Consider the following 26,199-nt stretch of genomic DNA (forward strand, 5'->3'; position numbering starts at 1 on the left):
GCAGAGGTCAGAGGTGGCCACAGGTCCCAGGAAGAGTACAGTGTGTGGATCTACACAGAGGCTGTTCCCCTAATCCCTCGAGTGGGTCTGGCCGGCTCGTGGCCTACAGGTGCCCGGAGTGCTACTTGCCCATGTGGCCCCTCCTGAGCTATGTGCTGGTGGGCCGGGGGCCAGGCCCGAGGCCGCAAGAGGCAGACCAGCGACTCCAAGGTTGGGGCTAGTCTCTGGGACGACACCAGCAGGTGGGGTCAGAGTCTGGACCCAACCTTGCCTTCCGCTACCCTTCCCTTTCTTTCAGATAGGAAAATCACCTAAAACCACCCAAGTGCCCAGCTGTGGTTCAAGGGCAAAGACTCCCCATCTGTGTTATCGCCCCAGAACCGTAGGGGTGAAGTTAGCTTCCAGGGACCAGACCCAGTGTGAAGGACGGGCTCGGTGAAGAACTCGGGGCTGGTCCCCTCACGTTGCCCCACCTGATCCGTTCGCTCTCGGCCTTCTTCACGGCTGCCCTCAGCTCCTCGTTGGACCGCCGCAGGGCCTCGCACTCCCGGACACCTTCGTTCAGGCTGCGCCGAAGCTCGCTGGCCTCCTGGCGCTGGGCCTCATGGCCATCCTGACCCTCACGCACCTGGCGCTGGGCCTCCAGCAGCCCCCGCCGTAGCCCGTCCCGGGCATCCTCCAGCAGGCGCAGCTGCGTCCGAAGTTCTTCTGCCTGGGGGGGTGGCAGGTTGTCATGGGACAGGGTACAGGCCCCACTCCAGCTGGGACTTGGCAGAAACCAGCCCACACCCACGTCCCTGGCCCCTCGCTCTGCAGCAACTCCGACCACGCGTATGAGTTCTGGTTTGGGGCAAAGCACGCTGCAGTTAGCGGTATCTGGGCCTGAAATAATCACCCACTGGGATCTTCCTATGAAGGGACCCCAAGAGGGCAGGGACCCCACCAGTGCCCTGAGTCCCACATGTACACCACCAGGCCTCCGTAAATGCTACAGCCTCCTTTCTGCATTGGCCGTTCATTTGTTCTCACATGCTGGGACAAATCTTACACTCTTCTGGACCCTAGCAGGCCAGGCCCCAGCAGCACTTAGTGCGCTGCCTGGAAAGGGGGGGGTGGGGACAGCTCACCTCGCGCGCAGAGGATTGCCGCTGCCTGTCCAGGTTTCGGGCCTGTTCTTGCAGCCTCTTCGCCTCCTGGGCGTGGGCAGCAGCAGCCTCCTCAAGCTGGGCCCGCAGGTCCCGCAGCTCAGACGTCAGGGCGTTCACGGTGCTCTGGGACAGGTGGGCTCCTCAGACTTGGTGCCACCGCACCCCTCCCCTGGCTGTTCCCAGTGGGGCCAGCTCAGCTGTCCACCTTCAGCTCCAAATACGGCCCTTCCCTTCCTGCTGCCCGGCCGGGCCTGTCTGCTGGTCCCCTGCTGCCCAGTGAATGCTGTCCCCATAGCTGCTATCACTCTCGGGCTAGGAATCAACAGGCAGAGCTCTGCCACCTCCCTCTGACGGGGGCTCCCCAGGAAGGGCTGAAGCTGCCCCCACAGCCCGGAGGCTTCCCCAGGGCAGAGCCATGCCCCCCACCCCTTAGAAAGGGGGCCCCTCCAGACAGGGTTGTGCCTCCCAGCTCAGACAGGGGCCCACCTGCATGGCCTGCCCTACCCGGTCCTGCTCCTGCCGGCTCTGAGCGTCTCTCTTCTGCCGTTCCATCTCTAGGGAGATGGCAGACAGGCTGTGCTGTGTGCCCATCAACTTCTCTGACAGTGCTGTCTTCTCTGACTCCTTCAGGGACAGGGCCTGGGCAGAGGCAGGGAGCAAAGGGGCATGGGGACTTGGTTGGTCATGGGGGCATGCTCAGGCCTTTCCCCCACCCTGCCCTGGGAAATGTGCCCACTGGGGGTTCAGTACCTTGTCTGGGTCACCACAGGTGGACCCGGGGCAGCAGTGCAGACTTACCCCTTCTATGGCCCCAGAAATGACTCACCTCCTCTGTAGCCCCAGAAAAGGGCACAAGAGCCGTAACAATAAGTCTGGACATGGACGCAACTTAGAAATCTCACTAACTTGCCACAACAATCCTTGCCCTTCATTATTTCCCTTTTACAGATGACGAAACGGCCTCAAGAGTAAAGTGAGTTGCTCAGGGGGACACGGTTAATGAGGAGATGGACGCAGTCCAGCCTGACTCCATGACGTTAGGGGAAAGTCAGGAGTTAGCTCTCTTGAGGAGGGTCCGCTGATACACGTGGGCATCACGGGGGCTGCTCAGAAGGCAGTCCTGGGGGCACCCTGGCTAGCTCGCAGTGGCAGAAGGGAGGGCGGACTGTGGGTCCGCTTTCCTGGACCTGATGCTCACGGTGTCATGAACGCGATGCCACTCGGTGAGTTCCCACCACACACCAGGCATGGCTCGCTGAACATGGGTCTCAGCAACGCTTCACACACGCCCCTTGAGCCCCTCCCCCATTCCTGCGGGGGAGGGCACTGAGACCCAGAGAGGAACTCCTAGCTGCTGGGTGGCTGAGCAGGGACCGGCCCCAGGACACGGGCTCCTCAGGCAGCAGCAGAGGCCACATCAGGGCTCACGAACCTGCTGCTTCTCGCTCTCGGCCAGGAGGAGGCCCTCATCCCGCTCCTGCTGCAGCGCGGCGATCTCTTCGCTCAGCTCTTCCTTCTCGGCCTCCAGCCGTGCCAGCAGCTCTTCCCGCTCCCGCTGCAGCTGACTCTGCAGCTGGGCCCGCGAGGCCTCCAGCTCCCGCCAGGCCGCCTCCTGCGGGCCAGGCCCGGGCACCAGTGACCCACGAGGCTGGGCCCCGGCAGCCCCTCACCTGCCTCAGGACAGCAAGAGCCACTTGTAGCCCAGACCCCGAGGGGCAGGGCAGGTGACTGGGTAACTACAAGGTGGGGTGAGTGATCGGGGCTGTGACGGGGACACGCCAGGGCTGTGCAAGCCCCAGGGAGTGGCAGCCGCCTGGCCTGGGGGTCAGAGAACATTTCCCAACGGAGAGACGGGCAGCAGTCAGCCAGGTCAAGAGAGAAAACAAACAGAACCCCAGGCCCAGAGTCCAGCCCCAGAGATGGCCTGGAGGGTAGAGAGAACCTGACGCACTATACTTAAGGGCCCCGGAGCTTCCACTACGAGGGGACACGGTGAGCAAAGGAACCAAAGTCACAGGCAACAGCCAGGCCAGACCAGGCCCTGTGGGCTGCAGGGACGGCTCGGCTGATTCTGAGAACAGTCAGGGCATCAGAGAGCCTCAAGTCAGGGTGACAAGGAGTAAGCCGAATTTGGGGCTAAGGAGTTGTTCGAAGCTATGGAAGAGGGATGGGGATAGGGGCTCGGGTAGAGAGGAGCTGGGTGGGCTGCGAGGGATGAAGGGGGCCTGGGGAGGGCAAAATAGCTGGACAGAAGAGTACAGATTTGGTCACGTGAAGAAGCCAAGTCAGAAGGTGCAGGAGGGGTTAGAGAGGACACAGGAGTGTGGCTTCCTAGGGGGTGGGTGGGGGGGTGGGTAGAACCCACAGGGAAAGAAAGGCCCCCTCGGGGTCCCAGGCAGGTACCGGCCCCACACTAGGCCCTAGCAACTTTGTGAAAAGGAGGCACAAGTGCTTCTTCTTCGAAGGCTTTGCTCCACCTGCTGGAGAAGTGAGATACTATCTACCCAAATCCAGGAAGACTACATGGGGTACGTGGCCCTCCACTGGTCATAAAGGACAGCCTGAACCTCTGTCGGAGGCAGCCCTGTCCAACATGGGTGACTCGGGTGCCCTGCCCTGAGGCCTGCTCTGGACTGTGTCTCAGGGCCATAATAATCGTGGAGCACTTGTGAAGGGCCAGTCATTATCAAACCCCTTGTACGGATTATCTCACCTCATCCTCACAATACTCTGTAGTACCGTCCCCACTGTAACAGACGGGGAAAGGAAGGCCCTTTAGGTAACCTAACCAGGACGTGGCCAAGATCAGGTCCAAAGCCAGGCAATGAAATTCTAGAACCAGTGTGTTCTTAGATAGCTCTGTTCTGTCTTCTAGTAACCTGGCTCTATGCCTTTCCAGAGTGGTCTTTCATATGCAGACAGCACTTCTTAGCAAATGAAAATGCGTTCCTACTATACGTTAGGTCAGCATTTCCCAAATGTGGCTGGGGATCCCCTGCATCAGGATCACCAGGGCTGAACCGGATTTGGGGCCTGGGAAACTGCACGTTTGATAAAGCACACCCAGTGGATTCTCTCAGCTGCCCTTAGGGGAACAGAGATGAAGTTCCATTTCACAGATTTGGAGACTGATGCGGAGTGAGAAGGATGAGTGCTCTGAGGTCACAGAGGAGACACTGGTTCAGAGCCCTGCCTGCCCCAACCCAGCTGCCCGAACCTTCTCTCGCTGGAGTTGTTGCAAATCCTCCTCGTGGGCCGCCCGCTGCTCCCGCAGAGAGGCCTGGGCCTCCCGCTCAGCCTGCACCAGCTTCTGGGCCATCAGCTCCTTGTCCAGAGCTGCCTTCTCCTCTGCAGTTGTCATCTGTTGCCGTAGGCCCGCCAGCTCCCCTGCACAGGAGGGATGGGAGGAGGGGAGAGGCTTGGGTCAGAACCTCCCCATGGGCCCAGCAGACTCAAACCCCATGAGCCATGTGGGCAAAATCCCAGAGGGGAGAGGGCCCACCTGGGATCTAGGCTGAGTTCCCTTGGAGAAGCTTCTTGCCCTCCCTAGGCCTTTTTCCCCATCTGCCACATGATTCCATTGGCCCTGTCCCCCTCCCTATCTAGCTGGAATGGCATCAAAGGAATGAAATGACATGAGGAAGACCCCCTCAATGGGGAGGTTAGCAAAATATAACCACCCCCGTTATGGACTGAATGCTTACGAGGCGTCAGACTCTTGGCCGAGCACATGAGAGATCTACTCTCACTGCAGCTTCAGGGTAACACACAGATAGCTTACCTCGTGCCCAATCTGCAGAGGAGGAAATGGAGGCCCAGAGGAGACAGGTAATTCCCCAAAGCGGCACCGCTTTCCATAAAGCAACTCTTCTACTGACTGATTGCTATAAACATGCTCGGTGGGCTGTGAGCACTAATGGACGTGACCATGGGGAAGCTGCACCCCACTGTGGGCAATCTAAAAACCATCTCCTGGGTCGGAAGCCCGCCAGAGGCTCTTTCAGCATTTCCCTTCCTGCTTCTGTCTGGCTCAGGTAGATATGGACGGGAAAGTTAATTTTCATGGCCCAAGTAGATGCCTAGTCCACGCTTGTTGAGCAAGAGGAACCCCTGACTTCAGACGCTGGGCAGGGAACGTGGAGGGCAGCGGTGCTGAGAGTCCATGGCTCTGCAGAGAACTCAGACCTCTCTAAGTGCCCTGGTGACGAGGAACAGCCGCCGCTGGACGCCAAGCCCCGTGCCAAGGTCTTCACGTGCTTTTCTCGCCTCATCCTGGCAACAGCCTTAGAAGGTGAGTGTTATAACCTCTAACTGTCAGATGAGGAACCGGTGGCCCAGAGAGGGAAGGGGCTTCCCCGAGAAAGCTCGGAGCTAAGTGGCAGCAACAGGATCGGAACTCAAGCCAGCTAGACTCCAAAGCCAGTGCTCCCAACTTCCAGAGACCCCAGGACCCGGCAGGTTACGGCCTGAGCTAGAGCCTGGCGTTCCCCACCCCCAGCCCAGGCCCCCCCCATACCAGTCAGGGCTTCCTTGGCCAGCAGCAGGGCCTGCCCGTCGGCTTCCAGTTGCTCTCGGCGGGCCTCGAGCTGCACCAGCTGCCGCTGCACCTCGAACAGGCTGCTCTCCAGGGCTTCCTTCTCCAGGCTGCAGCACACGCGACCCCTGAGGCCTTGGGACTCAGCCTCCCGGGGCCCCAGGAAACCGTGACTCTCAGGGCGCGGCCAGCCGTGGGCCAAGTGCTGGCCTACCTGCTCAGCCAGGCCCACGCTCCCTGGGGAAGCCGGGGCCCTAGCTAGGACATATTGGCCAGCCTGGCTCCTAAGTAACCGTTCCCGTGGACCAATGCCAGGGTGAGTGTGGCTGGTCACAGTGCGGCCCCGGGCAGACCCCGCCCCCTCCCCAGGGTGGGCTGGGCAGAGCCCAAGGGCCTTACCGTAAGCGAGTGGCCTCCTCCGACAGGGTCCGGCCTTCTCGCTCCGCTGCCGCCAACTGCACTGCCAGGCCGGCCCGCTCCTTGGCCAGCGCCTCCTTCTCCCGGGCTGCCCGCTCCAGCGCCTCTGCCTGCCGCTGCGTCTCCCTCCGTGCCCGCTCCAGCTCCTGTTCCCTCCCGCTCAGCTGCCGGGACAGCTGGCCCCCGGCCCGGGCACCGTGAGCACCACTCCCCGAATCTCCCAGCTGCTCACCAAGCAGCACCCCAGCCCCGAGCCAGGCCGGCGGGAGACCTGGGGTCAAGCTCAGGTTCTGCCCTGACGTGCTATGTGTGCTTGGGGCAAATCACAGCCTTCTCTGGGCCTGCAATGTACACGCGTACAAAAATAGGTAAGCGTCCTCACGCAGTCTGGGGAGTAACCTTCTGGAGGGGCTGAATATACAAAACAGACTCGGAGTGGAGACCTGGAGCCCTGCTCCCTGTGCCCCATGGCCCTTCCCCTAGAGCCCCTTCCCAGGAACCTGGGCCCTCCAGCACAGACACTGTATAAAGGTCCCTGGATCCCTAAAGGCCTGAGGTGCCTTCCAGCTGTGTTCTAAAAAGGCTAAGATTCCAATTCGAAAAATTCTCTATCTGGGATCATAGCGTGAATTTTTACTGTGTAGTGAGTCCTCCATCTACCAAGTGCCTACATGGTGTACTCTTCAGAACAATCCTTTGTGATAAGAACTCTTAGCCCCGTGTTACAGAGGGGGCAACCGAGGCATCGGGAGGTTGGATAGCTTGCCCCAGGCTCCCAGCTAGCAAAGGGAGGGCTGGATTTAAACCCAGAATCAGGCTCCTAGGCCTGGGAGTTAGGCCAGGACCGGATGCAGGGGGCTGGGGGCCTGAAAGCCCCTCCCACCTGCTCCCCCTCACCACCCCCCCGCCGGGCCCAGACACCCACCTGGCTCAGCTGCTCCTGCAGCCGGCAGCGCTCCTGGCGCAGCGTGGGAAGCTGGTGCTCCAGCGCCTCCCGGGCCTGCTCTGCCACCCGCAGGGAGCCCTCCAGGCCCTGCTGCTCCACCTCCTGCTCCAGCCGCAGCTGCTCCAGCCGCTCCTGCTCCTCCCGCGCCAAGGAGGCCTCCTGTTCCACCTGCCGCTGCCTGCCCAGCAGTGCTGCCTTCTCCTCTTCTAGCTGTGGCGGCCAGGTGGAGGCAGAAGGAGCGGGTCGGCCCAGCCCCTCCACCTGCGGAAGGGGGCCCCACCCCGGACCAAGGAGGCGCCCCCTCCTCTCCACCCAGCCACCCATCACAGACAGCCCAGGGGAGGCCCCCTGGGGGTAAGGGCGGTCCCTCGGGCGTGTGGACACTGAGGAGGGGGCAGTAGAGAGGAGGGCCCGTGGAGCTTCTTTCCCTCGGACACAGATGGAGTCAGACCGGAACAACAGAGACAGAAAGAGGGGCAGAGGCCAGGACGGGTGCAGGGCTACAGGGGTACGGGGAGGTAAGCCCCGACGCAGGGGGTGGCGAATAAAGGGGGCGAGGCAGGGGGGCCCGCCGGCACCCGGCGTACCTGGGCGACAAGGCGGTTCAGACCCAGCTTGTCCTGCGCGAGGCTCTCGTTGAGGGCGCTCAGCTTGGACAAGGAGTCCCGCAGAGAGGCCTCCTCCGCTCTCAGCTTGGTCACGGAGAGCTCGAGCTCCACGCGGCCGGCCTCCGCCTGCGGGGCCGGGGCGGCCAGGGAGGGCCAGAGGGGAGAGACAGAGAAAGAAGGGAGCCGGAGAGGGGCGAGAACAGACGTGCAGAGACACGGAGAAGGAGGAGAGATGGAGGCAGGAACATGGGGAGAAACGAGAGGCAGAGAGACGGGCCCCTCCGAGATGGTGGGGTGGGAGGTGAGAGAAGACCCAACGTGAGACAGAAAACCAGTGCGGGAGGCCTGCTGCCTTCGAAGCTACTCAAAAGAAGCCGCGCACGGCAGAGCTGTGCGGGAGCAGGTGAACCCCAGCTTGTGCAGGGCAGGGGCAGGGGCAGAGGGTCCCACGGAGTGGGGTCTGGGGGGGGGCACTGCTCGGGGTCCAGACTACAGGGGTGAGGCAGGCACCCGTCAAGGACGGCGCCCCCAGCTCTCACAGTCCCCAGGACCAGAGATGGGACAGGAAGACCTGAACGACAGGGCAGTGCCCCAGGAGCATCCAGAAAGGCAAGAATAGGACCACTAATAGAGGTCAGTTCACTTATGGCTGGGGTCAGAGGTCAGCCTGTGGTCCAGGCAGAAGGGACAGAGGCTCAGAGACCAACCTGACGCAGGGGTCAGCCTGTGGCCAGAGTGAGAAGGCCTGGGGCCTAGGGGAGAGGTAGGTTTGCGGCTGTGCGGCACCCAGGGTCCCACCTTGGTCAGCGCGTCAGCCACCTCGGCCTTCTCAGCCTGTAGCATGTCCTGCTGCAGCGTGGCACAGCTCAGGGCCTCCCTCACCTCCACCAGCTCCTTCGCCAGCCCTGAGCGCTTCGCCTCCAGGCGCTCTAGCTGTCTGTGGCTGTGGGACAGAAGGTGTGGGCCTGGCCTGAGACAGGAGCCCTGGAGGCCAGGGCCTCACTCACAAGAACAGCCAAGCCCTCCGCTTTGGGCTCTGTGACTCTGGGCCTCCGTTTTCACATCTGCAAAATGGGGTAACAGCTGCCTCACGAAGTTGTTATAAGGATACGTGACCTACTGAACATGAAGTACTTAATACAGTGCCTGACACACCTCCCCAACAGCTGCAGAAACATGAATAACACCCACTAGCCCAACGTACTAAACACCACCGTGACTTATGCCTCAGAGGAGAAAGTAGTGCAGTGGTTAAGAGGTTAACTCTGAAGGCAGAATGCCTGGGCTCTTCTAACTAGCTGTGTGACCTCGGTCAAATTACACGACCCTGCTGTGCCTCAGTTTCACCATCCACAAAATGGGGATAGTGACAGGTCCTACATCACAGAGTTACCATGAGGGCTGAACAGGAGAATGTCAGTGCTTAAAATGGCGTTGGCACTTCATAATATTATCATCAATACTACTACTGTGGCTTTCCATTTAAAAAATAATATGGGGCGCCTGCGTGGCTCAGTTGGTTGGGCGACTGCCTTCGGCTCAGGTCATGATCCTGGAGTCCCGGGATCGAGTCCCGCATCGGGCTCCCTGCTCGGCGGGGAGCCCGCTTCTCCCTCTGACCCTCTTCCCTCTCGCGCTCTCTGTCTCTCATTCTCTCTCTCTCTCTCTCTCTCTCTCGAATAAATAAATAAATAATATGAATATGAATATTACTACTGTCATTTTAATTCTTGTCGTTGTCACCACCCACACTCCTACCTCATAGCAGTCCTCTGATCCCAGGGCTGTGACTCTACCTCCCTGAGCCCATTTTGTGAAATGGGGCTGGTTGGAAGACCCTACCTCAGAGCAGTGCCGTGAAGATTCCTCAAGATGGTGGGAGGCGTGGGTCCTCCGTGGCCCCCAGGGCTACCGACGGGAGCCCCAAGGTCCATTTCAGCGGCCGGGGCAGGGAGACCAGAGGCCACTCACCTGCGCTCCAGCTCCCTGCGAGTCTGCACGCTGTCCTGCACCCTGTCCTCCCGTTCCTCCTCCAGCTGGTCCCTCTGGCGCCTCAGCTCCTCGTGGGCCGCCTGCAGCTTCTCCCGCTCCTGCTGTAGCTCCTCGGCCTGCTGCTGGGCCGCCTGCAGGCTGCAGGCCAGGCCGTCCTTCTCCCTGCAGGACGAGAGGAAGGGGCGCTGAAGGGGATGCTGGGGCTGCTCTCCCCAGGGAAGAAGGCCATGCCGCTGTCCTAGCTGGAGCCACATCCTCCGACCTCTAAGGCACCTGCCTCCAGGGAGCCTTCGCTGCCTCCATCCACGGGTGACTCACTTCCTCCACATCTCCCTGGAGGCAACTCTCCCCAGGGAGGACACCCAGCCTTCCTTCTCCCCCAGCCCACCCGCTCGGAGGCCCAGTGGGATGGACGGAGGCCCTGGCATTATTTCCAACCACCCCACCAGGTCCAAGAGGCCAGGCTAGGCTCCTGGGACACGCAGGAGATGCCCCTACAGCACCCCGAGCCCCTCAATTCTGGAAGACAGAGCTGGGTGTGCCCAGATGCCACACTTCCTGCTGCACAGGCCAGCAGCACGTGGGAGCTGGCAGGGGAGGGAGGGGGCAGCAACTGGAGATTTTCAGAGTGCTGCCTTCTCCCCCAGTTCCAGCAGTCACCGCAAAGCGGGGGTGGGGGGGAGTGTGTCTGTCACCCCTCCTTCCGAGCCAGCTGGGGCTGATCACTGGCATCACCTCCACGGCCCCACCTCTTCACTCGAAGTGGCAGGCCGAATGTGTACTAGACGCCAAGGCCGGCAGGAGGTGGGAAAAACCATACAACACGACATTAAGTAAAAACAGCACAATGCAAAGGGGCGCCTGGGCGGCTCAGTCGGTGAAGTGGCTGCCTTCGGCTCAGGTCATGATCCCAGGGTCCTGGGATCAAGCCCCGCATCGGGCTCCCTGCTCAGCGGGAAGCCTGCTTCTCCCTCTGCCTCTCCCCCTGCTCTCACTCTCTCTTTCTCTCAAATAGATAAATAAAATCTTTAAAAAAAAATAGCACAATGCAAAATAAGGCGTTCACTGTGTACACAACTATATAAGAGCCCTTCTCCCAAGGCATGGGAAGCTCTGGTTTTGCTGTCAGAAGGACCTGAATTCCAATTCCTACCCCCAGCCACCCTGCTGTGTCAGCTCGGACAAGTGTCTCAAGCTCAGGACAGTCCCAGCTCCGAACCGCACGAGTTTGACAGGAAGACTAATTGCGATAATGCCCGGAGAGCACCTGGCACTGAGCCTGGCCCGCGGCAGGTGTCCGAGAAGCGTCTTCTGCCTCACTGTCAGGAAGCGTGACAGGAGGCAGAACCAGCATGTTAACAGGGGTTAGGCTGTGACAAGGTCCCGCCTTTTTATTTCCCCTTCATTTTTCAAAGTTTTTATTCTGCGGTTACATTTGTGAAGAGAAACAACAACAACAACAACAACACAACAAAAATAGCCAGGCAGTTAAGAGTAGATAATCTCTTAGCACTGTCAGTAGAACTCTCGGAGACGACAGAAATGTTCTGCAGCTATTTATAGCTACCGAGCTCTTAAAATGTGGCGAGGACAACCGAAGGACTGAACTTTCACTTTTTAAAATGATTCATTAGGGGCGCCTGGGTGGCCCAGTCGGTTAAGCATCTGCCTTCAGCTCATGTCATGGTCCCAGGGTCCTGGGATCGAGCCCCGCATGGGGCTCCCTGCTTCTCCCTCTCCCTCTGCCTCCCAGCTTGTGCTCTTACTCTCTCTCTGTCAAATAAATAAATAAAATCTTTAAAAAAAATGATTAATTGATTTAAATATTTTATTTATGTATTTATTAGTGAGCACGAGCAGAGGGAGGGGCAAAGGGAAAAGCAGACTCCCCGTGCAGCAGGGAGCCCCACACCGGGTTCGATCCCAGGACCCCAGGATCGTGACCTGAGCAGAAGGCAGATGGCTTAACGGACTGAGCCACCCAGGCGCCCCGATAATGCTTAATTAATGTAAATTTTAACAGACACACATGGCCAGTGATGACCACGTTAGTGCAATCCACATGCCCACAGGCTCGGGCTGGCATTAGATCCAGGCCCGCACCTCTGACCTCTCGGGCACCTGCTCAGGAGGTCGATGGTGCTCCGCAGACGCTGGGCCTCGCGCTGGGCATCCTCCTGAGCCTGGGTGGCTCCGCTGGTCTCGGCCCGCAGACGCTGCAGCTGCTCCTCCAGGCTGCGGCGCTCACCCTCGCTGTCACTGAGCTGCTTCCGCAGGGCACCCAGGAGGTCCTGGCTGGCCTCATAGCGCCCACGCATGTCCTGTGGCATGGGAACCACCGAGTCCACAGGAGCCCCGGGAAGCTCCCAGAGCGCCCCCTACTCTCTGCTCATTCCAGAGAGGTACACCAGCCTACTCAGCCGCCTAGGACTGGGGCAGGAGAGGGGGGCTAAGGCCCCCAGACTAGGTTTCCACTCCTATTCACTGTGCCCCTACCGCCCTTCTGAGCGCTCTGCCAGGGCTCGGAGCCTCCACGTCCTTGGCCACTCCGACCTAAGCCCCAGACAAACCACCAAGCACACACTGTCCTCTCGTGGATTCTGACTATCCCAAGGCTCCCAGGCTCCTCCCCTTTGCCTCCGGGTTCTGACTCTCCTCCAGACCCCTCGCTGCCCCTAGTTCCCCAACTTCTCTCGTCCTAGATTGATTCTTCCCCCCCCAGGCCTTTTCCCCGGGGGTCCTGGCTCGGTCTGTCTCGCAATCTCCTCTCTTTCTGTACCAGGACTTTGGCTCCCGCCCCAGGCTCCTCCAGCCCCAGGCTCCGCCGCCAGCTGCCCCAGCACCTCCCACTCTGGGCTCAGATCTGCCTCCTCGCTCTCAGCCACTTCCATGGGTCCTGACTCAGTTGCTCTTTCTCAGGTCTCCGGCTCCGCTCCGAAATGCTCAGGCCCGGGCTCCTCCCCCGGAACCCTGGCTCCACCCCCACGACACGGGCCCCGCCCCGAGCGGCCCAAAGCGGCTCGCCCGGACTCTGGCGCCGCCCTGGAGGGCGCTGGGCGCCCCCCTACCTGGACCTGCAGCTGGCGCTTGTGCAGGGCCGAGTGGATCAGGGCGAGCGTGGAGGAGTCGGAGCAGGCGGGGGATGGGCCTCGGCGCGGGGATCGGCCGCGGCCGGGCGAGGAGCGGCGCGGCGGGGAGGGGGTCCGGGGGCCCGACAGCCCCCGCAGGCTGCCGTCCGATGCGTCCGCCGTGCGCTCGGAGCCGCTTAGCTGGACACCGCTCTCCATATCCGACAGGACCGCCTGAGGTGGGGTGGGGAGGCCACTGAGGAGGGGCCGCAGGTCAGCTGGGCCAAGAAGGCCAAGCGAGGCAGTGGGGTCGCGGGGGCCACGTGTCCGGCTTCCTCGCACACTCCGCAGCACATTCTAAGCTCCCTTCCTACAGGTCTTCCCCATGATACCGCTTCCCCTGGCTCACAGCCCTCAGCACGCCGGCGGGTGAAGTCTCCCGTGTATTACCAAGACAGGATCAGGTGGTTCTCACAGATGGGCCTGGAACGGGCAGCCTCCCCTCTCAGACCGGGGCTCCCCTCAGGGCAGGGGCCAGGCTCAGCTAGTAGGGGTGTCCAACAGCAGCAGCCTGGGTCCCCAGGGCCCCCAACCACTTGCAGAGAGGGGTGGTGCTCCCAGCCTGCCTGGCCCCGCCCTGCGCAGGGCTCCCTCCCACCTCACACCTGTGCCAGGTCCCTCAGGGTCTGCTGCAGCCCCTCTCCGTCCTCTGTCTCCAGGGCCGCCTGCTCCTGGAGCCGCAGGGATTCCTGGAGTGATGTTGGGGAGACAAAGAGACGGTGGTCAGGGTCTCCGCCCTAGCGGGAAAGTCCACCTTCATCTCCCTCCCTGGGGGCCATGCCCATAGGCCCGCGGCTTGGCGGACCCCCTAACAGCCCCAGTGCCCTCACCGAACAGACCAGGCCCAGAGAAGTGCAGTGTCACTATACAGGTCACACAGACTATTGGAGGAGAGCCACAGAACCCAGGCCAGGCCCCACACAGAAGGATGACCAACCCCAGCAGCACCCTTGAAGGGTGTCCCTCTCAAGGAGGAGGCAGCTGAGCTCCAAGAGAAGGAGCCCTGGGCTAGCAGGGCATAGGCATCTGTCCAAGCCCCAGCTTATTGGCTCTGAGACTCTGGACAAGTATTTCCCCTTGGGCCTCAGCTTCCTCATCTTTGCAACAGGAATCATGCTGCAGGGCTGCTGAGAGGATGAAAGAGGATAAAGGAGGTGAACGTACTTACCACTAAGCCTGGCACACACTAGGTGCTCATACTAAGCCTGGCACACACTAGGTGCTCATACTAAGCCTGGCACACACTAGGTGCTCATACTAAGCCTGGCACACACTAGGTGCTCAATGAATGAGGGCTGAAACTGAGTCTACAAGGGATGCTAAGGGTGGCGCAAGCAAACACGGCCCTCATTCACGGATCTGCTCTGTCTCCCGATCCCGCCCTCCACATCTCAGGGGCAGCTGCATCTCACCAGGGCCTCAAGCTTCTCGGTCAGGGCCTTGTTGACCCGATCCTTCTCCAGATTCTGGTTCTGAAGGCGCTCCACTGTCAGGGCCAGCTCTGTTACTCTGGAGGAAGGGCAGTAACAGAGGTGAAGGGGAGACCCACCCCCATCTTCTCCGCAAACCCACCAGCTGTCTGTGTCATGCTTTCCCAAGCCTCAGGGAGGGACCCTAGCATCCACGTCCCTAGCTGTGTGACCTTGAGCAAGTCACTCCTCTCTGGACCTCAGACTGCTCGTCTGTAAAAGGAGAATGAGGTTGCCACTTGCTTTATCTCGTGGGAAGGCACTCTGGGACTCGTCCAGGTCTCAGGAGCTAGGAGCATAAGCTCTAGCATCAGTGGGTTAAACTGCTCATTAATGTGCCCTGGACCAGAGGCTCCCGAACCTCAGTCTCCCCCTCTGTCACACAGGGTGTCGAGGCAGACTGACTGAGCTCACACAGTGGAGAAGGGCCCATCCCCAGTGAACAGACACTCATTCCTCCCTGCATCCCCAGATGCGCACTCTACAGGGAAGCCTGCTTCCTGTGCTGCCTACCAGGCACCCACCTGGCACTGAGATTGGCCTTGTCCATGTTGCTCTGCACCTGCAGCTGGGCCAGGTCCTTCTCCTGGAGCACCCTGTCCCGCAGCTGCTCCTCCAGCAGTGCCTGCTTCTCCAGGGCCGCCTCGGCCCGGCTCTCAGCCAGCCGCAGGCTGGTGCTCAGCCCCAGGTCTGCTTCCTGGATGGCCCTTGAGGTCCGGGCCAGCTCCCCTCCCAAGTGCAGCAGGTCCCTGGTGGAGAGAGCACAGGACAGGCATGGGATGGGGGCAGGCTCCCAAGTATAAATTAAAACTATCCCAGGATGCTATAGTGGGATGTCGCTATCAGATTGGCAAAAAAAGAGAAAAGTCACATAACACACACTGTAGGTGAGACTATGGGGAAACAGGCCCTCCCGGAGACGGGTGGCATGAGGGTAAGTGCGTGTAACCACAGAGCACAAGCAGGGGGAGGGGCAAAGGGAGAGGGAGACGCAGGCTCCCCACTGAGCAGGGAGCCTGATGTAGGGCTCCATCCCAGGACCCCAGGATCATGACCTGAGCCGAAGGCAGATGTTTAACCAACGGAGCCACGCAGGCACCCCAAAAGAGGGCTACTATTACATAAATGTGGTATATCCATCCAATGGAATACTCTGTAGCTAAGAAAAATGGGGAAGCTGTTCAGAGTTTGATATGGAGCTACCTCCCAGTTCTAACTATTAGGTGAAGACAGCGTCTTCAAGAACACAGAGGCGAAATTCCACCAAGAGCATGGAGCAAAGGGGGTGGGGGAGGGAGAGAAAGAAAGAGACACAGAGAGAGAGAATGTGTGTGTGTGTGAGTGTGAGTGTGTGTGTGAGCGTGAGTGTGAGTGTGTGAGTGTGTGTGTGTGTGTGTGAGTGAGTGTGAGTGTGTGTGTGTGTGTGTGTGTGATCTGCTGTATTTGCTTGTATAAAATAAGCCTGGAAGGTCATGTAGGAAACTGGTTGTATCACTTGCCTCCAGGAAGGGAGGGAAGCCTCTGGGCCAGAAATGGGGAGGGGGGAGACTTTTCACTTTACACCCTTTTGAAATCTGAACCATGTGAATATGTGAGTTATTCAAAGTAAAATGTTAAATTTTTAATTTTTTTTAAGATTTATTTATTTGAGAGAGGGAGAGAGTTGGGGGAGGGGCAGAGAGAATCCAAGCAGACTCCACCCCAAGCATGGAGCCAAAACCAAGAGCTGGACGCTTAACTGAGCCACCTAGGGGCCCCATACCTCAATAAAGCTTTAAAAAAATTAATCTTAAAATGAAAGTAAGTAAAGGAGTGCCTGAAACCCAAACCTGAATCTGATCAAGAATTAAATTCAGGGGCACCTGGGTGGCTCAGCTGGTTAAGCGTCTGCCTTCGGCTCAGGTCATGATCTTTGGGTCCTGGAATCAAGCCCTGCATTGGGCTCCCTGCTCAGCAGGGAGCCTGCTTCTCCCTCTCCCTCTGCTCCTCCTCCCTGCTCATGCTCTCTCTCACTATCTCTCTCTCTCTCAAATAAATAAATAAAATCTTTAAAAAAAAAGAATTAAATCTAACATCCAATTTACAGGAAATACAGGGGACAACGGTGTTAAACACCACCTCAGAGTCCAGACTGTGGGAATCTCTTAGGACAACAGTCCCAGTTTCCTTTTTTAAAATTATTTATTTATTTATTTGAGAGGGTGAGAGAGAGCGAGCAAGCAAACACAAGAGCAGGGGTAGGGAGAAGCAGACTCCCCGCCGAGCAGGGAGGACGACATGGGGCTGGATCCCAGGACGGCGGGATCATGACCTGAGCCAAAGGCAGACGCCTAACTGACTGAGCCACCCAGGCACCCCCCAACTGTCCCAGTTTCCTAAACAAATAAATGAAAAGACTTAAAACACAAGTCAGCCAATCACATTTGGTGAGCATCCTATGGGTCCTAATTCAAATAAATTTTAAAGACAAGAAGGGACCCATCTGTGACACAGATCAGTCAACTGGAAATCTGGACACTGAATATCCAATGACTTTTTTTTTTAAACAAAGTTTTAATGCAGAAAAAGAAAGGAATTGATCTGCCTGCCTCAGCTCTCCCCACAGCCTCACCTGCTCAAAGATCAAGACCACGCTCCCCTGCTGACGTGGGCCTTTGAGGCTCTCCCAGCCTGACCTCCCTTCCCCTGCCTTTTGCTTCAGCCCCACTAACTGCCATGTCCTCCTACCTCCAAGCCTTTGCTCCCACTTTTCCCTCTGCCTGGAGAGCCCCTGGCTCTGCTGGTTAAAATCTTACCCAGCCCTTGAGGTCAGTGCACATTCCATCTCCTCTGTGAAGTGTTTCTCTGACCTCCCCAACCCTACCATCCTTCTGAGAATCTGGGATATTCTCTGTTCTATTTCCATGTCACTCACCACTCACTTCCTCAGTCTAGAATTTTGGGAGTCCATATCTTTTCATCACTAGAGCTTGTGAGGTCCTGTAGCAGAAGCTGAATATTCTAGTGGATTAAAAGCAGGAGCTATAAATCCTGACTCGGCCACTTAGTTACTGCTGTGTGACCCTGGGAAGGTCACTCTACCTCTCTGAGCCTCAGTGCCCTCATCTATAAAAGGGGGATTATTGTAGTTCCTACCTCACAGGGACGCTGTAGATTTGAGAAAAAATAAAATGGCCAAAGAGCCTAGCTCAGAGTAAACACCTAGTAAATGCTGACTGCCATGATGGTGGTAGGAGTTCATTATTACTAGTTGTTTCTGCATCTCCACAGAGCCTGGCACACAGTAGGTGTGTTGGATTGGACTGAAGTTCAACTGAGTTGAGCTGAATTCAACTTAAAAAGCGGGGCTATCTCCCAGCTGCTGCAGCGTCTCCCCTGGCCGTCCCTCCGCCAGCCGGGCCTCACTCACCTCTCGGTAGACATCTTCACCTCGCTGACCAGCCGACGGACCCCCACAACCTGCCTCCAGAGGAGGAGCAGGCGGCTGTGCTCGTTGCTGAAGTAGGTGTTGAAGGACTGGAGGGAAGGCGGGCTGAGTGAGGGCCGGCCCCGCCCCCGCCCCGGCCCCGCCCCGCCTCCTCCCCCAACTCCGATGGGAGGGTCCCGGGAGGCCGGGTGGCCCAGGAAGTGGGTCTTCCCCTGGGCCAGCGCCCGGCCAGCGCCCAGGGGAAGGGCGGGAGCTGTCCCGCTCAGGCTCTCGAGCCTCCTTCCCGCACAGGGAACTGGGTTGCAACGCCTCGACCCGGTGAGGCTGCAAGAGGCAGTGCAAAGGTCAGAAAGTGCTGGAGCCCCAGGTTTGCATCCTAGCTGCCTGCGGCATCAGTGAATCACCGTGGGCAGGTTACTTAACTTCTCTTTAAATTGAGCGTGACAGCACCTACCACAGTTATGATGAACAGAGGAGAAAATGCACGCCAGGCACGCGGTCCGGGCTAAGCAAGGCCAGCTGTTATCCTCTCCTAAAGGGCTCACCCGCCAGCACAGCCTCCCTCTCCTGACCACCGCCCCGTCCTACCCCTCGGGTCAGGCTGGGCCCCTGAGGCCCCACTGGCCTCCCAGCACCCCCATGCCCACCTCCTCCTCACGCCTCCACGCCGCCTCCCGCTGCTCCAGCTCCTTACGGCAGCGTGTCCAGTCGGTAGTCACCTTGCGTACGTCCTCACTCAGAGCCTGGTTGGCCGAGCTCGCCTGGTCCAGCTGCTCTCGGAGCATGGCATTCACCTGGGCCAGGCTGGCACTCCTGGGGGGTGCAGAAGGGACCGGTGGGCACACGGCAGGAGAGGACAGCCCTGGCAACCCCGCGCCCTCCCGGCCTTGCCCCACCTCTGCTGCTCCTCCTCCAGGCGGACGAGGGCGCTCTCCAGGTCGCCGCTGCGCTCGGTGTCCTGGCAGGGAGAAGGGGGCATCAGCTTGGGCAAGCAGAGGGAAGGCCCTGCCTTGCCCCACCCCGGCACCCACCCTCAGCCGCTGCTGCTCCAGCTCTGTGGATCTCTCTATCAGCTGCTGCTCCAGCTCCGAGCACTTCTTCTTGTACTGGAGGGTCTGCGGATGGGTGTGGAGTGGAAGATTAGCCCCAGGGGAGGGCGGCAGGGCACAGCGAGCACTTGGGGGACGGGAGCAGGAGTGGGCGGCCCTGACCTTGGCCTGCAGCCGCTGCACCAGCTGGGCCTGCCGCTGCTGGCCTTCCTGGTAGGCCTGCAGCTTGCGCCGGTAGGAGGCCTGCTCCTCCTGCAGCTGCCTCCGCAGCTCCACGCTCTGCCGTACCAGCCCCCTGGGCTCGGGCGTTTCCAGCTCCCCAGACTCCAGCCGCACAGCCTGCTCCAGCTGCAGGGAAGGTCCCTGGGTGAGAGGCCCGGGCCTCCCGGGAAGGCAGGCACAGAACTCTACAGAGGATGCCAGGCTGGGCCCAGACCCACAATGCCTTGCAGGCATACATGGGCAAGCCCAGGGTGTAAAGCACATGTGCACAGGGTAATGCGGCTGTGCATGGACACAGGCTGAGCATGCATGGACGCACAGACAAAGCACGGGTGGACACATGCAGGTGGGCCCACGAACATGTGCATGCAAAACACAAAGCTGCACGGGGTTGGGGGGGAGGGGAACTTTACAGGCCCTCCGTGCACTTGCGTGGGGGCACCATGAGCCTCTCCGCCAAACACCTAACCCAGCTGTGGTTGATTATTAGCAACATGCCTATGTCTCCCCATCCCCACCCAACGTGAGCGCAGGAAAACCTAGATTTTTGTTCTCCATCGTATCTCAGACCCAGGAGAGTGGCAGTGGCATGTTTGTTGAATCATGAATTAATCGCATGAACACATATGAATACATTCAAACAGAGGCAAAAATATACGCATGCATATCTGAGCTTAGAGACACGCACACACATAAGGCACAGTGGCAGTCTCAAACATTCCGGGGTGACACAGACGAACGCCCCGCCCCCACTCCCCACACCCACAGCGCTCTGTAAGAGGCACACACTCTAACGAAGGGCGCGCTTATATGGAAAGCTGCCGTCAGCACCCTGCTCCGCCCCCAGGAGGCTGGCAGCCCCTTCATTATCAGACCCTGGGAGCACAGGCTGGATGCCTGCATGCCTGCGTTGTCATCATCTGTTGCTCTGGCTGAGTCTCCTAACCCCTCAGGCACCTGCTGGTCCCAGGGGGCCCTTCAGTCTCCTTGAGCTGTTGGGGAAAGGAGGAGGGAGCAGGCAGCTGAGGATGAGCAGGACTGACAGAGGAGTGACAATGCCTAGGGTGAACCAAGGGGAAGACAGCCCAGCCTGGCTGATCCTGCCCCAGGCCCACACTCACCATCCACCTCCCCAATGCCTGGCCGGCTAGCCCATGCACGCCATTCACATGCCCTCCCACACCAGGGCCCAGGGAAGCCAACAGCAAGGGCAACTGCTCTCACCCTGGCTAAATAACGGGACCAGGCCAGGCCAGCCCTCAGGCCTACATTCACCCGGTATGCCCGGGAGCCCCTCGACCAGCCACCGACCATGCTAACAATCTGCTCTCTACCCCATGCGCTGGGGTCAGTGCCAGAGCAGGGCGGCAGTGACCACTGGGGTGCCGCCCATAAAGAGGGGCCAGTGGGGAATGCTTGAGGGCTTCTGCCTGGAAGGGAGGCTGCAGGCTCGTGATCAGTGTCTCCATGGAGTCTACGTAAGTCAGGTGACAGGATAGTGTCTGCATCCGAGCGTGACAGCACTGAGACCCCGCGTGTTGTGCATCAATGCCCGTGCACCTCACTGGCTGTGGCTGGGCTGTGTTTTGTCATTTGTCTCCACGTGGGACCCTGTGTGTCTTTGTGTCTAGGCCTTCACAGGGACCTCAGTGAGTGCCCATGTGTTCACGTGTTTGCTTTGTTTTTTAAAGATTTTATTTATTTATTTGAGAGAGCAATACAGAGATAGTGAGAGAGAGCACAAGCGGGGAGAGGGAGAAGCAGGCTTCCCGCAGAGCAGGGAGCAGGGAGACCGAAGTGAGGCTCAATCCCAGGACCCTGGGATCATGACCTGAGCCGAAGGCAGACGCTTAACCGACTAAGCCCCCCAGGCACCCCTGTTCATGTGTTTTTATGTCTGCGTGCAGACCTGTAAGTGGGCAGGGCTGGGGAGCGTGTCTGGGCTCCACGTGTGTCTGCAGCATATGCGTCTCAGCAACTCTATGCAGTGTGCAGGCATGCGGCATACCTCTGCCTGGCTGTGTGTGTCCCCGAGACGTGAGACCCTGTTTTGCGCTGTCTGCAGGATGGGGTAGCTCAGTGGTGTGGCTGTGCGCCTGGGCAGTATGTGCTGTGAATGGGGGCAGGGGGGGACTGTGTGGCATCTGGCTGCGGGGGAGAATTATGCTGTGTCCACTCCACGAATCGGAGTGTATCACTATGGGGGACTTGTGTTTCCATGTGATATCTGTGTGTGTCCGGGTGGGGTCTGATCGGGGCCCCTGCTTTGTGTGCTTTGCACATCTGCGTGAAGCAGGTGCTATTTGCTGCTGTGATTTAGGGGGGTTCAGGCAGTCGTTGGGTGCTCTACAGGCTTCCGCAGTGCTCACAGCCAGGCCCCGGGCCCCTCCCGGCCACACCTCGCCCCTTTGCACAAACTTCTCCCCTCACAAAACAGCCTTTCAGTTTAACTTGTAATTCAAAAGGGAAAGAGGCGAGTCACCAAGCTGAGGATGAAAGAAGTTTACTGTCTCCCCTAGCAACCGCTGTCCTACTACCCGCCATTCATTCACTCACTGGGTCCAGGTTGCCATGGACACTGGGGGAGCCCAGGGGGCGTGGCCTGCCTTCCTTCCCTTCCCATTCCCAGCTGCCTCGCCCAACACCTGCTCCTCAGGGACAGGAAGATGGGGGGGCCTGGGTTCTCCTTCTGACCTGGGAGGTGGCCACGGGGAGCCCCCGCCTCAGTTTCCCTACATGCAGTCAACAGGACACAGATCCTGACCTCTCCTCCACTTCTTTTTCCCAGGGATGCCGTGGGGTTGCAAGGGTCAGAACAACCTCACTGATGGGTCTCCAAACAGCCCACATGTAACAGTTATGGCCACACGGGCCGGCCCTGCCACCTGCACCATGGGAACAAGCGGGCAACAGGGTCAGAGTGTCACAGGACCACAGAGCCCGGACCGGGGGCCTTAACCCAGCTCCACTGCTGACCATGGGGCCTATCAAGCCCTGCTCTGGGCCTGCTTCCCCATCTGTAATAAGGCGATCTCCAGGCTCTGGTGGTCTCCGGGAGCCCATGTCCCAGGACACGCCTGGAGATCACTCTCATCCAAACCCCACCTGCAGGCTGGGGGCCTCACTCACACCACCTCACACTGAGAAAAGTGAAACACCCGGCTCCCTCTACATGCTATTCAGGGGCCTCCCCAGCCACATGAGGGAATCTTCTAGACTAACGCAGCACCCCCCACAGCCCCCCCGCCACCCTTTGGCCTGCTGCAGCCCTAGCCTCAGCAGCTGTGTCTTAGCAGAAAAGAAACCTGCCACCTCCCACCTCTCGTTCTCTTCCCCCGCCAGCTTGGGCGGGGCGGGGGGGGGGCGGCGCACCAGCTTCATTGTCAGTCAGAAGCTGGCATTTAAGAGACAGCCCCTGGGGGGCCTGGCACTGTGCCAGTGGCCAAAAGATGAGAGGGCGCTAAACTGGAGGAGGGCTGGCTCAAGGCCCCGTCACCCCCAACAACAGGAGATTCGGGCCAGCCCACTCTCCATACCTCCTGCAAACCTGAGAAAACTAGCTCTGCACTGTCCCCAGCACTACGGGCCACCCCAGGCCCCCCGCGCTGCTCCTCTGCAAGTCTCAACAAGTCGGGGGCCTATCCAGGCAAGCCAATGCCAGGACAATGGCACACCCCGCAACCACACACATAAATGCACGCCCCTCTTCCCAACATGAGTAGGCAAGCCCCTGAGTGACAGGCCCAGCCCAGGGATCCTCGGCTAACGTGGCTCTGCCTAGCGCACAGGGGGCTCTGGGCTTCAGTCTCCCATTTGTTACATCCAGAGGCTCATGTCCGAGGTCCTTCCAGCTTTCCAACTGCCCCCCGCCCCCCCGCCCCGGAACTCCCAGCACACCCAGAAAACAAAACAGCAATGCACAGCCCTGGGCTGGGGGTCGAGAGCCTGAGCCTTCACGAGCCTTCACCGGCTGTGTGACCCCAAGCCCGGTGCGGTCCCTCTCGGAGCCTGCTATCCCCTCTGTTAAATGAGCATCACACTGGTCTCAACCTTGGGGCAGCAAACGTGAAGCACTGAGCAAGCGCCGGGCCCATAGGAAGGCCTCAATAAACAGTAGTTACTGTGATGACTGTCACCACCCACACATCTCCCACCTAGACACTCCCTCCCTCGGGCAACTCTCTCACCAACTTCCAGCCACCACCCACTCCTTAGCGTCCACTCTCACAAGCCGGGAGCCCCAAAGGAGGCAGTGCAGTCCCGGCCCAGGCCCTGGGGTCCCCACAAGCCTGCAGCACAGGTGCCTGGGGAATGTGAGTCCTGTCTGGACGTGGAGGCTGGCCTGGCTTCTCCTTCCTTCCTTGGCGAGGCCTCACCCCCGTGGGGAGCGGCTGCAGGTCTGCGGCTGCCCCAGACGGCCGGCGGAACGCTGCCCACGCCTACTCCGGCCTGCCTGCCTCAGTGTCCAGCCGCCGCTGGCCGGACCCCAAGACCCCTGTACACGGGAGCACAGAGAGACGGCCAGACACTCGAGGGGTGGCAGGGGCCTCTAAGGGTCTTACTCTCTGTCCCCACCCCAAGCAGGCGTGGGACAGATAGGAGTGAAATACCCTGGTGACAGGCACTTTATTCCATCAGCTCGTTGACTCCTCCCAAGCCCACATCATATCAGCATCCCCGCGACAGAAAACAGACCGGGAGGGCACAGTGTTTTGCTCAAGGCCACTCACGCTGGCAGGGCCACGGTGGGCACCCAGGCCAGCCTGACTCCGGGCCCACCTTCAGCCCAGTGCCCGGGCCCGGCCCGGCTGTCTCCCGGCCCTCGCCTCAGGGGAGCACCCTGGCCCTGAGGCAGCACCCACCCTCTCGCTGACCGCATTGTACTTGATGGCCAGCTCATCACGCTCTGCACGGCTCTGGGCCAACAGGTCCTCCACACGGGACAGCTCCTGCTGCAGCAGCTGGTTTTCCTCCTGCAGTGACAGCATGGACGCCATCTCTGGGGCCGGCAGCGGGGCTGGAGAGGGACAGCAGACATAAGGTTGGCTCCCCCCGGGGTGCAGGGGGGCATCCTCCCACGACATCCATCACCGGAGGCGGGAAGGGGCCTGGGCCCCTGAGCGGCAGCAGAGCACACACAGAGCTGAAGAAGGGGTTGGGGGGCGCGGCTGGGGGCAGAGAGACGGGCCTGGAGCTAGACTCAGAGTGGACACGACCAGAGCGGAAGGGTGGCCCCAGCAGGTCCAGAACGTGCGGGAGGGAGGCTCGGTCTAGGAGGCAGGGACTAGACCTGAGTTCTAGCTCCTTCGTTCTCCAACTGTTACTCGTCTCTGGGCCTCAGTTTTGCTGATCTGGAAATGAGTGGAACGGGTAACCAGACCCGACCAGGAGAGCGGGGAGGCCTCACTTAACACGTAACTTCTGAAACCAGGGCTTAAGAGAGTATGGGTCGTGTTGGGAGGGGAAGGAGGAAGAAGAGGGGGAAAAGGCCAAAGGGAGAAGAAGTGTCCCCCCATCCTGCGGGCTCCCCTCCCATCCCAGGACAACTGGACACACACCACAGGCCTCTAAGTCTCTCCCTGCCTGGGGCTCCTAGGGGCCCCAACATCCCTGGTCCTCCCAAGGAGGTTGAGCTTGGACAAGGACTGGGGCCAGAGCACCAGAAACACCACGAAGGAGAGCTACAAATACACCAGCTGCGACGAAGTACACCCTTCCCAGACTCCCAAACCGCATATGAGGCTGTGGATGCCACCCACCAGGAGGAACAGGGGCCCATCAGCCTCTCTGCCTGGGCATGGAATGGTCAGTACCACCCCTCAGACTTCTGCAAAGTGCTGCGCTAAGCTGAGCTGCCCTCCCCCGTAATCTCCGATTCAGGCAGCTCACACACTGTCCCTGGGAGAGGACGTGGTGTCTGGGTCTAACTCTTTGCTGCGGGCTGCCAAACGGGGTGCTCATCCCCACTGTCTAGCAGCACCACATGGGGAACAACTCTGAGCAAATATACCTCTGAGCCTCCATTTCCTCATCTGTAAAATGGGTCCCTCCATCACAGGGCTGTGCCTGCCTCACGGAGAGTCACTACTGCCCCTGACTGCGGGAAAGGGGGATAAGAGGAGGGGTAAGGTGCAGGCAGTGTCTGGAAGGTGAAAGAAGAGTAGCACCTTGGCTCTCAGGCTGGGAGAGGTTGCGGGTAATAATCTCTCTGACGCAGGCAGGCAGGCGAGCGGTCCTGGGACAGTCCTGGGCTGAGTCCTGCACGCTCAGGCCCTTGTCCTGGCCTGCTCTCAGGATGCTGCTCTCCAGGGTCTGGGGGAAGGGAGGGGGGGGAGAGAAGCTCTGAAGGGGACCTGGGACCCTGGGCTCCCCTGGGTGGGAGAGGAACAAAGTCCTGCGGCCCAAGGTGTGGGTGCCCAGGATACCCTCAGGAAATGCCAAACGGAGGGAAGCCTGGGAGGTAGAATGGCAAACAGCCCCATGGGAAGGCTCTCTGTGTGCCCCCTGCCCCAGGAAGGAGGCCCCACCGAGGGCCAGAGAAGCGAACCAAACCGCACGGCCCACTCACAAACCCCATCGGGGCAGCACAGTGTCGGGGGCTCCAGTCCAGCTCCAGCCCTACATGGATGGGGATTCCACTGTGCTAGCAGAGGTCACCTCAACCCTTAAATGTGGGAGCAGGGATCCCCTTTTCCCCACGGGGCACAGGGATAAGGGAGCTGTAGCAGTTGAGCCCTGAGCACCCGCTCTACCCCCCAGTTTGGCTGGGAGCTGCAAGCTGGGGCCCCTGTGCACCCCAAACCCACCTCTCCCACCCCATGACCCCAAGATGCACCTACCACTCATCCACTCCTGCTAGACGCACGCTCCCCTGCCCTGGGCAGGGTGGGCTCAGGCCTCAGGACCCACCTGGATAACGGTCTCCAGTGCCGGCTGGGCCTCCAGCGGTCCCTCCGGCCCCAAACTCATGGGGCGCAAGCTGTGGGCACCCCCCTCCAGGCCCTCCTCCAGGGCCCCACAGACCAGCTCAGCTCACCCATCCCACCGCCAGACCGCTGTGCTGAGCACAGGGCAGATTAGGCTTAAAGCCGGCGGTGCCCCCATGTGACCACCGAGGAGGGAGGGGCTGAGGGAGGGGGAGGGGCTGGGGAAGGCGAGGAGGGGCAGGATGAAGAGGGGGAGGGGATGAAGGAGGGGAGGAGGTGGGGGGAAAGGGGCAGGATGGAGGGAGGGAGGAGGGGGGCCCTAGAGCTGAGGAC

The 26,199-nt window shown here is 59.9% G+C and overlaps 1 protein-coding gene across 2 annotated transcripts in view; it reads right to left on the reverse strand.

The window, feature by feature from the left end:
- Positions 1 to 26,199, reverse strand: part of CROCC (ciliary rootlet coiled-coil, rootletin) — a 49,363-nt gene that overhangs the window by 15,360 nt on the left and 7,804 nt on the right. The window contains exons 1-24 of one of the 2 annotated variants that reach the window (XM_073903291.1): positions 25,850 to 26,005; positions 25,108 to 25,252; positions 23,803 to 23,957; positions 18,881 to 19,066; positions 18,701 to 18,784; positions 18,566 to 18,627; positions 18,317 to 18,482; positions 17,652 to 17,758; positions 14,767 to 14,991; positions 14,186 to 14,282; positions 13,379 to 13,462; positions 12,714 to 12,947; positions 11,749 to 11,966; positions 9,625 to 9,807; positions 8,452 to 8,596; positions 7,633 to 7,779; positions 7,025 to 7,255; positions 6,082 to 6,275; positions 5,665 to 5,792; positions 4,366 to 4,535; positions 2,581 to 2,760; positions 1,635 to 1,787; positions 1,128 to 1,271; positions 474 to 712 (exon numbers count right to left, since the gene is read on the reverse strand). In XM_073903291.1, coding sequence (XP_073759392.1) covers positions 474 to 712; positions 1,128 to 1,271; positions 1,635 to 1,787; positions 2,581 to 2,760; positions 4,366 to 4,535; positions 5,665 to 5,792; positions 6,082 to 6,275; positions 7,025 to 7,255; positions 7,633 to 7,779; positions 8,452 to 8,596; positions 9,625 to 9,807; positions 11,749 to 11,966; positions 12,714 to 12,947; positions 13,379 to 13,462; positions 14,186 to 14,282; positions 14,767 to 14,991; positions 17,652 to 17,758; positions 18,317 to 18,482; positions 18,566 to 18,627; positions 18,701 to 18,784; positions 18,881 to 19,066; positions 23,803 to 23,957; positions 25,108 to 25,252; positions 25,850 to 25,909 — 3,737 coding nt within the window. In that variant the 5' untranslated portion in view covers positions 25,910 to 26,005. Of the gene's footprint in view, positions 1 to 473; positions 713 to 1,127; positions 1,272 to 1,634; positions 1,788 to 2,580; positions 2,761 to 4,365; positions 4,536 to 5,664; positions 5,793 to 6,081; positions 6,276 to 7,024; positions 7,256 to 7,632; positions 7,780 to 8,451; positions 8,597 to 9,624; positions 9,808 to 11,748; positions 11,967 to 12,713; positions 12,948 to 13,378; positions 13,463 to 14,185; positions 14,283 to 14,766; positions 14,992 to 17,651; positions 17,759 to 18,316; positions 18,483 to 18,565; positions 18,628 to 18,700; positions 18,785 to 18,880; positions 19,067 to 23,802; positions 23,958 to 25,107; positions 25,253 to 25,849; positions 26,006 to 26,199 lie in introns of those variants that run through there. The other variant, XM_073903292.1, reaches the window with a different exon arrangement.

Source organism: Callorhinus ursinus, unplaced genomic scaffold (assembly GCF_003265705.2).
Source record: "Callorhinus ursinus isolate GAN/ISIS: 27379988/994484 unplaced genomic scaffold, GSC_fseal_2.0 scaffold18, whole genome shotgun sequence".
NCBI lineage: Eukaryota > Metazoa > Chordata > Mammalia > Carnivora > Otariidae > Callorhinus > Callorhinus ursinus.